This window comes from Suricata suricatta, chromosome 6, assembly GCF_006229205.1.
Source record: "Suricata suricatta isolate VVHF042 chromosome 6, meerkat_22Aug2017_6uvM2_HiC, whole genome shotgun sequence".
Taxonomy (NCBI): Eukaryota; Metazoa; Chordata; class Mammalia; order Carnivora; family Herpestidae; genus Suricata; species Suricata suricatta.
Window position 1 is genome coordinate 19,579,100 of NC_043705.1, and position 16,949 is coordinate 19,596,048.

At 43.5% G+C, this 16,949-nt stretch overlaps 1 protein-coding gene across 1 annotated transcript in view; it reads left to right on the forward strand.

Moving 5' to 3' along the window:
- Positions 1 to 16,949, forward strand: part of MEGF10 (multiple EGF like domains 10) — a 171,714-nt gene that overhangs the window by 120,775 nt on the left and 33,990 nt on the right. Inside the window, exons 9-13 of the mRNA XM_029942159.1 lie at positions 1,899 to 2,111; positions 8,736 to 8,910; positions 10,460 to 10,580; positions 11,342 to 11,505; positions 14,320 to 14,422. Coding sequence (XP_029798019.1) covers positions 1,899 to 2,111; positions 8,736 to 8,910; positions 10,460 to 10,580; positions 11,342 to 11,505; positions 14,320 to 14,422 — 776 coding nt within the window. The remainder of the gene's footprint in view (positions 1 to 1,898; positions 2,112 to 8,735; positions 8,911 to 10,459; positions 10,581 to 11,341; positions 11,506 to 14,319; positions 14,423 to 16,949) is intronic.

The following is a 16,949-nucleotide window of genomic DNA, read 5'->3' on the forward strand; positions in this document are numbered from 1 at the left end:
GAGCTGTCAGCACAGAGCCAGACATGGGGCTCGAACCCACACTGTGAGATCATGATTTGAGCCAAAGTCAGCCGCTTAACTGACCGAGCCACCCAGGAACCTGTGTTTGTTTTCAAATCCATATAAGAGAGAGAAAGCAATCTTATTTTATCTTGTTTATCTTTTTGGTAATGAATTGTAGGAAAATCTGGACAGATTGCAAAGTTGTCTTACCATCCTTTAGCTGAGCCGTGACGAGGCCGATTTGTTATACCTCAACATTTCTTTCTCCAAAGTTTACATCTTTAAGGAATCAACTAGTGACTTGGCTAATTAAAGCTTCTAACAAGTTAAAAATAGAGCACCCTTTAAAAATACTCTGGTCTAAAAATAGGTATACTCCTGGGTAACTTTAAAACCCACGTCTGGTTTTATGCTAAATGAGAGTTACTGCAGGACTTTGCCAATGATTTGGTGAGCAGTTGATCTGAAGATTTTGCCTATTGACAAACATACCTAAAGATGTCTTGAGAGTCAGGTGAAACCAAGTTCACAGGAGGCCCCTTTCCTTTTCTCTGTCTCATGAAATATGTGCTAGAGCCCAGCCTGACCAGAAAAGTGTCAAAGGGACCTGGAGATTTATTTTCTACTCTTAAATAGAATCCCAGCCACTCTTGGTATTGTTACTCATCACACCCCATAAAACATATGCAAAGCCTTGTGGGAAATGTTTGCTTTTCAGCCCCTTTGCCAGTGCCTTTAGGTATCCTTGAATTCATTATTATGCACTTGTTGTTTACATTATACTGATCTAAAAAAAAAATGTAGTGCTGACCTACATTTTTGACCTTGGTCCTGGCATGACATGAGAGCCACATGGGAAGTGTCTGTTGATATCCACAAAGTGTACCCAACTTATGGCCAGCGCTCGGCTAGACGAGTCCCCTTCTCCCTCTCCCTTGGCAGGAAGTGCTCCTTCTGTTGCAGGAAGGCTCCGTGAAGTCACCTTGCCAGGTCCCAAAGACACTTGGCGGGTTGGACAACCAGTCATGCATTCTCTGGAGCGATGGTGATTTTCTCTCCTCTACCATACTTCCTTTGGCCACTTTGTTTCCCACCTGATCCAGTTTATCTAGAGCCTGTTCTTCCTTGGGGACCAGACTCTCATGTTATTTTTCAAAAGATAAAGTAAGTTTTTGAGACCTGATATTTTTTCTTGCTATTTGTCAACCCTTCTTACAGAGGACAATACCCCACTTTACAAAAAAATTTGTGCTGTGAAACTTCACGCGTCTCTAACGCTCCTGGCAAGAGTTCCTCAGTTGGAATCAAGGAAACCTGACTGCAATAGCTCTGACTTCCCTAGATCTAAAGAAGACTGTATTTATTAAACGCATAAGTTTCTAAATGAGGGACAATTATTGCCTTTTGACTTTGAAAAGAGCAGACACATGGCTGAGATTGAATATTGATACTGCCATGAAAGGCAAGAGAATTAACATTGTTTGAAATATGTGACAAAGTTTTATCTTTAATATATGGAGAGTGAATATTTTAATATTTTAATTTCCTAATTTGGGCAATTACTCTTCACCCTTTTTTGGTATCTCCTCTAGTGCTATATCTATATCTATTTAGCAAGCTCTAGGTAAAGAACATTCTTCTTGTGCCAAGTTCATAATTCTATTTTGGTTTTGGTTTTCTTATTCCTTTGAACATCTCATACTGCTATTAATACTCTCTGTAGCCCCAGAAATTCAGTTTACAGCTTTTATACCTGTAACAGGACTGCTGGGAAAAGAATAAACCAAATGTGAAAAGCAGTTTCAGTTTATCCAGCACGAAGCCTATCAGAACGGACTGTTATTTTTACGTGGCACTGACTCATCTGTCTTCTGCTCCCGCCTCCTGCTTGACAGGTGCCAGGACGAGTGTCCTGTTGGCACGTACGGAGCTCGCTGCGCGGAGCCCTGCCGGTGTGTCAACGGAGGCAAATGCTACCACGTGAGCGGTTCGTGCCTCTGCGAAGCAGGCTTTGCTGGCGAGTACTGTGAGGCGCGCCTGTGTCCAGAAGGGCTGTATGGCATCAAATGTGACAAGTGGTGTCCCTGCCACCTGGACAACACTCATAGGTGAGGCTGAGCCACCCCTGGAAGGATGTGTCCCATTAAAGCTTGACCTGTGGTGTCCCCTCTTTGGAAGGAGAGACTGACAGAGCGATGCCCACCCGGAGACCCGGCCTGCCTCTGCGTCGTCCTGCGGAGGAAGCATGAGGTCAGGGGAAGGCTTCTTCCCTTAGTGGGTGACAGTCCGAGTCAGAAGTGCTCAAATTGGTAGATGTTCTTGGCTGGATATCAAATTCTATTCTCCATTAATGGCCATTGCCAAAACGTAAATTTGCTGAGGTTAGCAGAACGTTTCCCTCAGAGAGGGATTCTGTGACATTCCCTTAGAAGCAAAGATGCAATGAGACACATGAGTGAAGCCCAGCGTGGTACGTAAAAATATCACAAAAATGGTTCTCACTGCAGCATCTTCGACTTGACCGCACATCTGTGTAGAAAGAGAGTATGCTGGTGGAAGTTCCCTAAAAGCGTTTTGCATGTGGCTGTCACATGTGAAATATGTTTTCAGAATTGATTACCCTGACATGGGACTCACAGGGGTCTTTTAGCTCAAAAATCTCTCAGAGAATTTCAGAACAGGAAACTGTGATCCCACCCACCCTAGTGTTGCTTGCCTGCCTTGCCTGAAAATGTCTTTCCACCCCCGTTCTTCCTCTCCCTCCCCAAGGGCCACATACTTAGCACTTAGAATTCTGGGTCTCCTTTGCAGACTGCTGGAAACGTTGGGTCTGACAAAAATGTAGCACATTATACAGCAATTCAAATGTTACAAGAATTACTTATTTGCATTCAGCACAGCTGTGACTTCATTTATACTCCAGAAAGGTAACTTGTGGCCACCTCAAATCTCAAATGCATAACAGGTAAATGTAAATAGAAGCCTGTGGTTGGTTTCTTCTTTAAACCATTGTTAGGAATGAAAAAGTGGACTTTATACTATGAGGGAGAGATAGAAAGAGAGAGGGAGAGAAACTGCTTAGAGTACGCTTTAGGGGGACATATCGAGGAAATGCATTCTCAGTGTATCTCAAGCAACATGTTGGGAGTGAAAATGAATAATCTCTGCAGAATATTGTTTTCCAATTCTCTGTGTTTAAGGAGCAGGCAGGATTAGGGACAAGCCATGAGTATGGCCACCTTTCCTGTGGTGTAGAAGGCTTGTCCCAGCAAAAGGTAAGCCTCGTGTAGGGACACTAAGAATACTTTAGTATCAGAGTGCTGCTTCATTGTATGCAGTCTGACATCAAAAAGATTAGTAAACGTATGCATAGCATAAGCATAGCTGTGCTATGGAAAGAGTTGGAGAAGCAGAGAGGATGTTGGTTTTGTTGGAATTGGGTATCATGTTAGGAGTGGCAGAGTCTACCTGGATAGTTACTTGACTGGCATTACCCTGGTAATTGTCACATAGGTCACATGCACCTAAGCACATATGCTTTCCCAAAGATTTACGTGAAATTATTTGACAATCACATAGATCAAAGGAACACTACAACCTGTCTGACAATGTATAACAGATAATCACCTTACAAACAATTGGCCTATGGAGTGTTTCCCTAAATGCTATTTTTAAAAATAACCTCTTGCAAATTTTATTTAAAACTAGTTGAATGTTGATGGTGTGATTCCGTCTTGTTGAATTCACAGTGGGAACCACCCATCTGACTCGTGTACCTTCAATGTCAATGTAAAACTCCTGGAAACACAAGGTTCCTTTGAACCAAGAGGCAGTAAGTCTTTGTATTAATTGAAAATCGAGCTTATTCATTTTACCATTAAAATTTTCTTTTGAGAGAGAGAGAGAGAGAGAGAGAGAGAGAGAGAGAGAGAGAGTGTGAATGCTAGTTGGGGAGAGGGGCAGAGGAAGAGAGGGAAGATCCCAACCAGGCTCCATGCTCAGTATGGAGCTTGATGCAGAGCTCAAACTCACAACCTAAGTGGAAATGAAGAGTTAGATATGTAACTGACCAAGCCTCCCAGGTGCCCCTCATTTTACCGTTTAATCAAGCTAATGGAGCTTACTTAATTCATGATGTATATGTATCCTAAACTTTTCATTTTAATTACTGAGATAACTTAAGCAATACATACTATTAGTTTATATTGTCTTTAGGTAAATGTTGAGTTACATGAGTTTATATATTGACATGTATTACATTCACATATCTGGGTAGGAGTTTGCGTCAGTTAGCTTTTACTGTATTAAAAAAAGAATTACAGAAAACTTAGTGGTATGAAACAATGATTATTTATTAACAGTTGATTTTTTTCTTTTTTTATGTTTATATTTGTTTTGAGAGACAGAGCACACATGTGTGCATAGGGGAGGGGCAGAGAGAATCCCAAGTAGACCCCGTGCTGTCAGTGCAGAGCCTGATGCAAGACTGAGTTCCACAGCTCTGGGATGATGAGCTGAGCTGAAATCAAGACTCAGATGTTTAACTGACTGAGCCATCCAGGCACCCCAGCGGTTGATTTTTTTGCTTGACTATTTGAGCTGAGCTCATCTTGCTGGTTCTTCTGCTTTTTTCCCAATATTCAGCTGGCAGACCAACTAGAGGTTGATTGGTCCTAGAATTCTTCCCCCACTTGTCTAGTGTTTGGCTGGTCAATGGGTGCCTGAGCACATGCCTTCAGCAGCTAGCCCATGAACCTGGGCTTCTTTTCATAATGACTGGCTTCCAAAAGCAACAAGAGATGGAGAAACCCCAATATGCCAACACTTGTCAGACCTTTGCTTATGTCATATTTGCTAATATCCCTTTAGTCAAAACAGGTCACACACCAATTACAGTTTCAATACATTCCACCTCCTGCTAGGGGGAGGTACAAAAAAATGTGTAGCCATTATTATTTTTTCAGTCTATCATAGGGTTGAACTAAATATATTTACAAGTGACATTTCTGTTTTCAGTTATAGCACTATTATAGAGCCTTAAGATATTCACTGTGACTCGGACTTTTCAGCTGAAAACGAATTTTTATGGTGAAACTGATTTTGACCCAGAAAATACAATTCCAGATTTATTAAGATTGCACATGGGATATGTATGTTAGCTCTTATTAATAAGGACTTTTAATAGCTGTGGGCAATCAGGATGTGCTTATTTGCAAATGCCACATAATTGCCATTACATTTGAGCATTAATGACATCTAAGGAAATGAATAAAAGGAAGTCAGATGATTCATTCTATTTTAGCCAATATTGTATTGGATACTGGTAATAATTTGCTCTTAAACTGAAATTTTTACTAGGGTATTTATATCTGGTTGCATAGGTGTATGAAAGGATAGATCTTCCTACACACATATAATTCTGTTTTCATGTACACAAAAGCAATCTGTTCTTTAGAAAGAAAGTGGATAGTAGTGTATCACCCTTCAACCTCCAGTCTGCTGCTCTAACAGCAACACGTAAATCTCATTACCAATTAAGCTGCCTGCATGAGAACCCATCAGATGCCTCCAAAGTGCTCTGGCTTCCTACATCTAATTACAAATTGCAGAATACTAATTTTGGTGTCAATCAATCTGAGAACCAGCGTGCTGAACTAATACTCACTGGGGGGCATCGAATATCAATTTCTGTGCCTGCCTGTAGCTTAGTTCAATTCCCTGGCCCCAGACTGTCTGTTTCATTTAACATTTACGTCTATACCATGAATATGATTTTCTACTTTTCAACGTAAAGTAATGATTTCTACTAAAAGATGTCTTTTTTAACAGTATGTTGAAATGACGTCAACTACTTCAGCCAATCCATGGCTTGAAAGACTTTTCTCAACTGTTGGGACTTTCTGAAGTTTTAATTTAAATGTGCCCCTGCTTTTGCACAGTACAGACTTTTATTGCTCCTGCTGACCCATGGATCTGTGCTAAATCCTAAGTTTTAGCCATTTTTTTCCTTCACTAGCCCTCCTAGCAGGTTTCTAACCCAACTTTTTCTTTGATGTATAAACAAACAAATAAATCTGGGTTTGGTTCTGATTCTGCTCCTACCTGTGTTGGGCTTTGAATAAATTACTCATTCCAGGTCCCCATTGCCCCATAAAGCGGGTTCATACCCAACACGTAAGCAGTGTGTGAGGATCAAATGAAATGGTGCTCATCAATTGCAGTGTGTGATATTAGCTCTAGCCTGTGCATTGACTTACAGCACCATCATAAATGTCACGTGAGTGAGTATTCCCTGCCATTCGTGATGGTTCCTTTTCAGCCACAACTCTGATGTTTTAAAAACTAATTCTACGGTGAATCTTGCCTATCAGTGCAGGTGTATAGAGATTATCATTCAGCACTGCTGGATGACTCGGAGGTATGGGGGAAGCAGATCAATGGTGGAAAACAAGACTTCAGAGTCAAATCCCACTACCCCTCAGCCAAGCTTTTTCCACTCACTCAATCAGTATTTGCTGTGCGCCCACTGTGGGCCAGGGAAAGCTAATAAAACATGCTTAATTCTTGCCCTCAGAGAACCCCAGGTCTAGAGGGGAAGGAAGACATGGGTCAAATGGAGAGGGCCAGGCAGAGAAAGGGGAAACAGTATTTTAGGCATAGGGAATAAATACCCATGTGATGGCCTTACATTGACAACACTCACTGCTTTTATCAATAAAAAGAAATCCACTGCAATTAAGTGTAGTAATAAAGAGATGATAATGACTAACGAAGAGTTTGGGGAAGTAGGCAGTGGCCAGATAACAAACACCTGTGGGCTGTATTTAGGGTGATCTTATTTCTAGGGTCACAGGGACTGTTTGGATTAGGGCTTGTTCTCCTGATGTAATTATGAATAACTCCCTCTTCACTCTTGAAAATGTCCTGGTTTAGATAATAAATTACATGGTCACTTGAGCTATATTAGACAGAATAGATTTTATCCTAAGGGTAGTGGGGAGTTTTTGAAGACTTTTAACAAGTAGGATAGGCTATATAACATCTACTTTTTAGGTGGCAGGGCATGAGTGAATGCTGGTGTTAGAAGGCATAAGGTGATCCCAGTTTTCAGAGATGGATGGCCTTGGCTTTGGGTAGCATGGTGACAAGGAGGATGGAGAGCTGAGGCTGGAGGCAGGGTATTGGGTTCTAGTGATGAAGTAGATAAGGAGAATGAGAAAGGAATTACCAGGGATAACTCTGAGGTTTCTGGTTTAAACACCTGACTGGCTGCTGGTAGCCATTGCTCCAGTGAGGTAAGTAAGAGTAAACCCTGGGGAATGAAGACAGGGGAGAACAAAGACTTGGTATTTGACATACTAAGTTTGAGATGAAGGTGCATGGTGTTTGCTGAAGGATAAGGAACTGATATGTAGATCTGAGGAGGTCTAGGTAAGTAGACTTGAGACTCAAACCCTTGTGTTTTTTTTAAATGTTTATTTATTTTGAGAGAGACAGAGTATGAGTTGGGGAGGGACAGAGAAAAAGGGAGACACAGAATCCAAAGCAAGCTCCAGACTCTGGGCTGTCAGCACAGAGCCTGATGCAGGGCCCAAACTCACAGACCATGAGATCATGACCTGAGCTGAAGTCGGATACTTAACCAACTGAACCACCCAGGCGCCCATCAAACCCTTGCCTTTTAAATCCAAACCTTCTATACCCAAGAACCCATGTTCAATGTAGGGTGGTACTTGGGTGTTTCTTTATAGCACATTCCCTGAGTTTGATGGATGCCTAGGCCTTTGCTTGTGGACACTTAATTGCAGCAGAGGAACAAAGTATCCAACCACAGGGCTGTGGCTGAGGCCCTTGCTGGACAGATTGGGATGTCAGGCCCGAGAGATTGTGTGTTTTCACTAAGATACCCAGGTAGTGAGAGAGCTGGAATTAGATCTCAGCCTTCCCCTTCCCCAGAAAATCATTCTTTCTAAGAGCAGAAAATCTACCGGTTGTCTTCAGGTGAGAGTCACTTACCAAATGTCTGGATCAGACAGTGGATTCTGTTGTCAGCTCTCATTAACGGGAGACGTTTATCTCCACTGCGGGGGAGGAAGACCGTCTTTAACAATCTTCCGACTGTGAGTGGAGCTGGTGTGATTATTGGGATTCTCCTGTGTCGAGAAGCACATGTGTTTTGCCACAGAGTGCCCTATTGTGTCAGCCTCACCAACGCATGCCTCTCAGCGCAGCTGATGTGTCCATTTGCTCTGGAGTGACAGCTGGCTGCCTGGCCTGTCACAGCAGCTGCTGCTTCAGGTAGAGACAGCTGCACCACCACCAGGTACAGGGAAGTGAGAGAGGAATCAGGCAGAGAAGGTCCCTTGGCCATCACCCTGGTTCTCTGATTTGGCCTTGTTCATTGGATGGAGTAGTTCTTGAAGGCTTCTCATCTAGTTGACCTCTCACTGAATTGGTGCTTTCAGTTTATGAAAATCACAGTGAGTTCCAGACAAAAGGATGTGGTTGTGATCGCCTTCCTGTTAGAGCATGGTGCTGATTTCACACAACATTTCTGTGGTACCAATCGGGTTTCGGCCAATTAATTAAATCATAGCAAGCCTGGGAATGAAATTTAAATTACTGTGCAATCACCCACCCTTGCATTGCTCATGGCTCAAGTGCCATTTGCATGGCCCTTGGGTGTCATGTTTACCCGGGAGTGACTTTCTCCTTTCATCCGTGTCTCTCAGCTGTCACCCCATGTCTGGAGAGTGTGCCTGCAAGCCGGGCTGGTCGGGACTCTACTGTAATGAAACATGTTCTCCTGGATTCTTCGGGGAAGCTTGCCAACAGATCTGCAGCTGCCAAAATGGGGCTGACTGTGACAGTGTGACTGGAAAGTGCACCTGTGCTCCGGGATTCAAAGTGAGTGGCTCTGAAGGAAGGAGCCGAGGGGTTCAATGTGGAGCATATTGATACCACATACTGTGTTTGACCTTTTCTGACATACAAACGAAGGTGCTAAAACCGGTCACATCATTAACAAGGAGAGTAAAGAGAGAAGTATTGATAAGGAACGTAAGTCATTCCCTTAGAATAATGACAGGAAAGCAGGTAAAACTATAAATGTACATTGATATTAATTATTTACTTAATATATATCATGTCATTTAATCATTCTTTACATAATTTTTTTCTTTTCCTTCCATAATTCTTTTACTATATTAGATAGGAAACAAAGAAATGACTTTTCCAAGTAGGATACATGTCATTGTTAATGTTTTTTTCTTAACTTTGTGCAATTTGAAGGCACATAATGTATTGAGTTAGTATTTATTGTGTATTTGCATGTGATGCTTAGCAGTTTCTAGGTTTTTCAGTGGCTCTGAGAAACTAGACCTTGCACATATGCCTGTGTGCCAATCAAGCAGAATTTTACCTAGTTTCTAGGACTTCTTAACTATGCATTAGGAATCGTTGTTTTATTTATCTATTTATTTTTAAATTTTTTAAAACATTTATTTATTTTTGAGAAACAGAGAGACAGATCATGAGCAGGGGAGGGGCAGAGAGAGAGGGAGACACAGAATCGGAAGCAGGCTCCAGGCTCTGAGCTGTCAGCCCAGAGCCTGACACGGAGCTTGAACCCACAAACTGTGAGATCATGACCTGAGCCGAAGTTGGACGCTCAACCGACTGAACCACCCAGGCGCCTCAGGAATCTTTGTTTTAAAGGAAGATGGTCTTGAGTATTTCCTCCCCTTTGAAAGAGGACAGTATTAACCAACGAAGATGTTGATGATTATTCTAGAGCACATAACATGGCGTGTGTGGAGTAGGTGATAAAGCCTCAGAGTTGAGAGGGTCTTTACAGGCTTTTCTACCCGATGTCAGTATTCTTTGGTGGAGCCCTTGAATTAGCCCTGTGTTAAATCTCTTCTGTTTTGGACGGAGATGACCTCTGGTCATCCTTGATAGCCCACTTCTGTGTTTTAGGCTTATTGTCAGATAATAAATTGAATCATGCCGTAAGCGGAGGGTGTTTTCCATTGCTTTGCTTCACCCACTAATCATATTACACATTATACAAAAAGTGTAGGATGCTGTGCCATTTAATGTATAATTTATATTTATGTGTATTTATTTATTGACTGTAATTTGTAGCTTATTGTTCTCTATCTCCTCGTCTGAGCCAGGACAAAAGGGTTTTGTGTTTGCTAGGAAGGAAAGCTAGTGAAGGCGGCAGGCTTTTTTGAGCCCCATTTAATAGCTGTATCCTAAACAGGCAAGCTGGCATTGCCCTTGATGCTTTAAAAGGTGCGTATTGGTGACATTTAGCAACTTTAAAAAATACAAGCGTTAAAATCAGAGAGGGTACTATAATGAGCATTGCCAAGACGTATTTTTGTTTCTTTGTGCTGGCCTTATTCCATTCAGCAAAATTGCATCCATTTTCCTCTCCATGCCTGTCTAGGGAATTGACTGCTCTATCCCATGCCCCCTGGGAACCTACGGGATCAACTGCTCCGCTCTCTGTGGCTGTAAGAACGATGCTGTCTGCTCACCTGTGGATGGGTCTTGTACCTGCAAGGCAGGTAAGTGGGTGAATAAGTCTTTGATCCTCATTCTGTTACCTCCTAATGTCACAGGGAAGAAACCTTGACTCGGGTTCTAGCTCCAGCTTTGCCAACATTCAGCATCTGAACTCAGCCAGTCCCATGCTTCTGTGAGCCAAGAGAAGGGCTTCACGTAACATCTCTGAGGTTGCCACCAGCTCCAAAAGTCTAGGAGTCTCTGTGCTTCGGGTAAAAGTAAGCAAGTAGACATGTATCAGTGTCCCTAAATTGATGGGCCCGGAGTCACAACAAGATGTGCAGTCAAGCTCCAATTTTACGTGAGGACCAAAATGTGTCTATAGCTACTGCAACAACCAGGCTCCTGGATTCTCACTGTTCACGGGTGAAGATGAGGTTTAAAGATGAGCTTGCTCTTTCAAACACTAATCTTCCTTCACCCTCTCATGAAAAGATTTCACTTCCTCAACTGGAAAGACACTCAGTGTTGTGCATGATGCATCCCTGTGCTTTAGAGGTGTGCCCGCTCTGTACCTTCTCCCAGGAGCCCTGTGCTGCTTCTTGGTCTTGGTATCCATGACCAGTCATAGAGCACAGGTGGATTCTGGGTACCATGCTCACTGCTGATGGAGGCCGTAGGTGGCATGGCCGTTGCTCTCTGTGCCGGGGACCCTACTGTGCACCTCCAGCGTGTTTCTAAAGGGAAACGTGGCTTGGAGAGGCTCGGTGACACTCCGTGCTGCCTGTGTTTGCTCCATGCTCTGGCATTCTTGTCATGACAGGCTGGCACGGGGTGGACTGCTCCATCAGATGTCCCAGTGGTACGTGGGGCTTCAGCTGTAACTTAACCTGCCAGTGCCTCAATGGCGGAGCCTGCAACACCCTGGACGGGACGTGCACATGTGCACCTGGATGGCGCGGGGAAAAATGTGACCTTCCCTGCCAGGTATGTCTGAACCAGCTGGGGGGCCTGCGGGGAGCTGAGGCAGAGTGTCCACCATTGTTGCAGTTTTCCTTGGTTTCCAGTGTGCGAGTGGGAACCCAACGGAATGAGTAGCAGAATTGAGGTCTTTGAACTCAAATGGGACACAGGATTGGAAAAGGAGTAGACGTGGAAATCGGTTAGGTAGCTTTGTGAGAGAATCAGTCCCTTCTTTTCCTTTGCCTCTGCCCCCGTTCCCACCCCCCGCCCACTGCCCTTTCTGTTTTCTCTCTTCTAATACACCCATTTTTTTGTGTGGCAGCCAGTCAACAGCATTTGTCAAACACCCAGCGTCTACCTGTCAACCCCCCAAATGTTGCGTTTCCATTATCATGGAAACCCTCCCATCTCGGCTGGGGGGGGGGGGGGGGGGGGTGGTTGGAAAGTGGCTGAGGATTGAAAGGGGGTGGTGACCGGCATCACAGAAATGCCCGTCAGGATGGTGAAAGGTTTAGACACAGCCGTCTGCTAACACAAGCATGTCCAGAGTCACAAAAAGCTCCAACGATTTCTCTCCTTCAACGCTGATCGACTCCCTTGACCTACTTTAGAGGTACTCAAAGTCCGAAACCCCACACCGTGTCTACTGCGGGCAAACAGAGGCTGTGAACGGGGCACGCATTCCACAGTAACATGCTGATTTCTCTTTCTTCCTCAGAAGCCCTTGGCCTGTTTCTTTGCCCTCGTTTTCATTTTTCTTTCTTCCTATCTCATTTTTTTCCCCTCCTGAGCTATTAAGCATTTTCTCAGTGATGTGTGTTCTCTGCCTCCGGGAGAGACCGTGAGATGACACTGTGACCCCCTCCCCCACACCCTCCAAAGTGGGCCCCTTGCGCTGGGAGCTGCTTTTCCCCTGGGCTTCCCCCTCATCAAGAACAACTCATTTCCCAGCCAGAGAGCATCCCACCCTGGGCTATTCCATGCCCTCCAACCCCCTAAGACAAAGTGAAGTAAGCTTCGCTGCCTCTCATCCACCAGTGAACAAATGATCGGTGCTCTGAGACGGGCTGGAGGGCTACCTTTCCCTCCCAGTCTGATTACAGACAAAGTAAAGCCCCTGGCACAATCTTGTCCTTTTTTTAAAAAAATATATTAGATGCATTAGAAGATTTAGTGAAGCCTGATAACGGTTTACGTGGCTCAAGTGGTGGCCAAGTTAAATGCCACGGAGCCCCAGCAAACATCATGGGGCCCAATTTTTATTTTAGTAATTTCTAGACAAATGACTAAACTGTCCGACACCCACAGCCTGTTTTATGCTGGTTCTCAGGTTCCTTGCCCTTGGTAATGGTGAACCCCCTGGAGGTTTATAGTGCCCTTCAGGGTCTAGCCTGAAAGGGCAGGGCTTGTATATGCAAAGCTATCCGTTCTCCTCCCACAGGCTAAATGGTCACATCCACAAAGGCTTTTGTCTCTGTTGGACCAAAACTGATGTGCATGTGAAAACAGTAAGGCCTGGGAATACATCGGGGAGGAGTATGTGCCAACAAGTACTCCAGCCTTCTGTTGGGTGGAATCAGAATGCTCCTGTTGTTTAGACTTCTTCGTGGAGGGGGGATATTAATTAGGAAAAGCAACAGAAGATTTTCACTTCTCCTTGCGGTTCTTTGTATCGCCTGGCAGTTTGTGGAAATGAACTTAATTCAGCTAGCACTATGATTTTCTTTTAATTTTACTTCTTTATTTTTAAATGTTTATTTATTTATATTGAGGGGTAGTGTGCATGCTTGCAAGCAGGGGAGGGATAGAGAGAGAGGGCTTGAGAAAGAGAGAGAGAGAGAGAGAGAAAGAGAGAATCGCAAGCAGGCTCCATGGTGCCAGTGCAGAGCCTGATGCAGGGCTCAAACTCACAACCTGTGAGATCATGACCTGTGCTGAAACCAAGAGTCAGTTGCCTAACTGCCTAAGCTACCCAGGAACCCCAATTTCCTTTTAATTTTAGAGCTTCTTTATGTGAGTCAGGGTCCTCTCTTTCCACTGTCTTAAGGAGCAAAAGAAAATTGTTTTTAAAAATTTTTTTACTGTTTACTTATTTTTGAGAGAGAGAGACTGAACATGAGTGGGGGGAGGGCAGAGAGAGAGGGAGACACAGAATCCAAAGCAGGGTCCAGGCTCTGAGCTGTCAGCACAGAGACCGATGCAAGGCTTGAACCCACGAACCGTGAGATCATGACTTGAGCTGAAGTCAGACGCTTAACCAGCTGAGCCACCCAGGCGCCCCAAAAGAAAATATTTTTATGATTGGTGGCTTGGGATAAGATGAAGAAGATTTGCATATGTGCCTATTAGCCTAGTGGCATAGTTGGTTTCACCATTCATAGGATTGACCATCATGTTAGACAAAAACTACAGTTTGAGTGATTTTATTTTTTTTATTATTTTTTTAAATGTTTTTAAATTTATTTTTGAGACAGAGAGAGACAGAGCATGAGCAGGGAGGGGCAGACAGAGAGGGAGACACAGAATCGGAAGCAGGCTCCAGGCTCTGAGCTGTCAGCACAGAGCCCGATGCGGGGCTCGAACCCAGGAACATGAGATCATGACCTGAGCTGACATCAGAGGCTTAACTGACTGAGCCACTCAGGCACCCCCAGTTTGAGTGATTTTAAAACACTGTCACCTCCATTTGAGGGGCCAGGAAGACATGGGAAGAGTTGATTCTAATGCATGTTGTTGAGAGGTGTTTGGGAAAGGAGATCCTGGGTCTGAAGTCATTGAGTGAGGTCCCTGTCATTTCCCCCATGGATTTCCGTGACCTCGTTGCTGTCTCCCACGCAGGATGGCACGTATGGGCTGAACTGTGCAGAGCGCTGTGACTGTAGCCATGCGGACGGCTGCCACTCCACCACGGGCCACTGTCGCTGCCTCCCTGGATGGTCAGGTGAGCCCAGGACCACTACGTAAGTCGGGAAACATGCCAGTTACATCTGGCGCTCCTCCTTGCTCCTTTCCAGAAATGTACCCGGGTCAGCTTTTCAGGGAAGAAAAAAGGGGAAAGCCTCCAGTAAACTGCCACATTTTTACCCACAAGGATAAATTAATCTGTAATCTGGGAATGACTTCTTTTTTTCATAGATGTTGTATTTTTGAGAGAAAGAGAGAGAGAGGAGGGTGAGGGGCAGAAAGAGACCGCAACAGAGGATCCGAAGCAGGCTCCAGGCTCTGTGCTGACAGTGGAGAGCCCGACACAGGGCTAACTCCCAAACCATGAGATTGTGACCTGAGCTGAACTCAGACGCTTAACCGACTGAGCCACCCAGGTACACAAATGCTGTAACAGATAGGAGCAGTTGTTTTGAGCCTCAGTGGAAGATCCAACTGTCAGAATTCAGGCCAGCAAGAGGAGGGAAATGCTTTTTGCTATGGAGGGTTTACTAAGGTTTCTGTGGTATTTTTGAGCATTGAGGAAAGGATTATTGAAATCAACCACAAGAATATAACTAAGTTCACCTTGGTGAGTCAAAAAACATTAAATATTAATATTAATGTGGTTAATATGCAAGTATTAAAATATTCATTGCTAGACACAAAAGCTTTAAAACTTTCTTTTTCTTCTGATAATATTAAGTCATAAAAATTCCTAATACGATTGAGTGCCATGATTTTGTAACCACAAGGTTGAAGTTTCTCCTTATTACTATGGCTTCATGGTTCTAGCCAGGAAGTTTATCAAACTAACAGTGGTCTTGGAAGAAGAACAATGTTTTTGCTCATGATCAACAGATTTGGGAGAGGCCACTAAGTGTCCAAGCGAACTGAGATCCTGCTTTTCTGTTTCTTACCTCAAGTCAAGCCTATTTTGAAAAACAAAAGTGAAAACAAAACTCTAAAATATGAATAGAATTTTAAAAGCTCATTTAGCAAAATTAAAAATGGGAGTGCACCAAGACAATTCTTGAACATTGGGATGAATGGACTGGGTATATTTGTGAGCATTTCTTCTGAAAGCAAAATAAAATGTTGATTGCTAATGTGCCAATGGAGAGTGATGTACTGAGAAACTGGGGACCAGAGGTAGTTAAATGAACCAAAACTCTCTTTTAAAATTCTCACTTGAAGTCATGTGTGTGTGTATTTGTATATTTGTACTTGTATCTATATATTTGTGTCTATATTTAGAGAAGAGAGGGAGATTTGTAGGGCAGAACTGTCTCCCTACTGGTGATGCTTCAGTACCTTCCAACATGGTTTCTTAACTTGTCCTCTAAAAGAGAAAGTGGTAGTCATAAGCTGGGTGTCCTCTTTAGTGATGGTTCACATTTTGAGAAGCAGGAGAGTCTTATGCCTCCATACCAGAGATATGACATATAGGAAATTGTGGAGTTAGGATGGTCTTACCTTTTAGCAAAAATGCATAAAAGGAAGAACAGAGAAATAACAAGCAGTGCTTATTGAATGGTTTACTGCAGGATCGCAGCAGCTCTGTGAGGTAGAAAATGTTATTCTGTCCTTTTACAGATGAAGAAACTGAGGCACCGAAAAGCTGAGTGGCTTTATCAAGGCTGCAGGGTCCGTAAACATTAGTGACAGGATTTGCATCATTGCTCTCCCACTGCCTCTCCAGCTTCTTAATTACGGAGCCCTCTGACATACAAAGACTTCTTCCACAAAGTGCTGGGGAGGGGACAGTTAAGCTGAGATGAATCCTGAGCACGGATGAGGACTTCTGAGAATTATATGACAGGACCTGATGATAAGTGCTGCTAAGCAGCAATCTCTCCATGTGTGTGTGTGTGTGTGTGTGAGAGAGAGGGGGGGGGAGGGGAGTGTGTGTGTGTGTGTGTGTGTGTGTGTGTGTGCACGTGCACGCGCACGCATGTGTGTGTACATAGGGAGGGACAGAGATGTATATATGAAGAGGTTACTATTTATCACCTCTATGTGTATGTGTGTATATGTATATGTTTATATGTATGTTGAGAGAGAGAGAGGCAGAGACAGAAAGATATACCATAGACTTCACCTATTTAAATTGTATAATTCAGTGGTTTTTCATATATTTAAAGCTTTGTACAACCATCATCACTATCAGTTTTAGAAAATTTTCATCATTCATAAAGAAACTCCATTAATACTTATTAGAAGTCATTCTCCATTTACCCCCATCTCACCACTAGGCAACTTTGTCCCCCTTCTCCACACCCTGGGCAACCACTAATCTTCTGTCTCTATAGATTTGTCTTTTCTGATATTATATGGATTCTTGCAATACATGGTCTTTGGTGACTGGCTTCCTTCTCTTGGCCTGTTTTCAAGGTTCACTCGTTTTGGAGCATACATCATTCTTTCATTCCTTGTGAGTGCTGGCTAATAGTCCATGGTATGGGTAGACCACATTTTATTTGCACATTCATGAGGGATGGACATTTGGGTTTTTCCACTTTCTGGCTATTTTGGATAATGGTGTT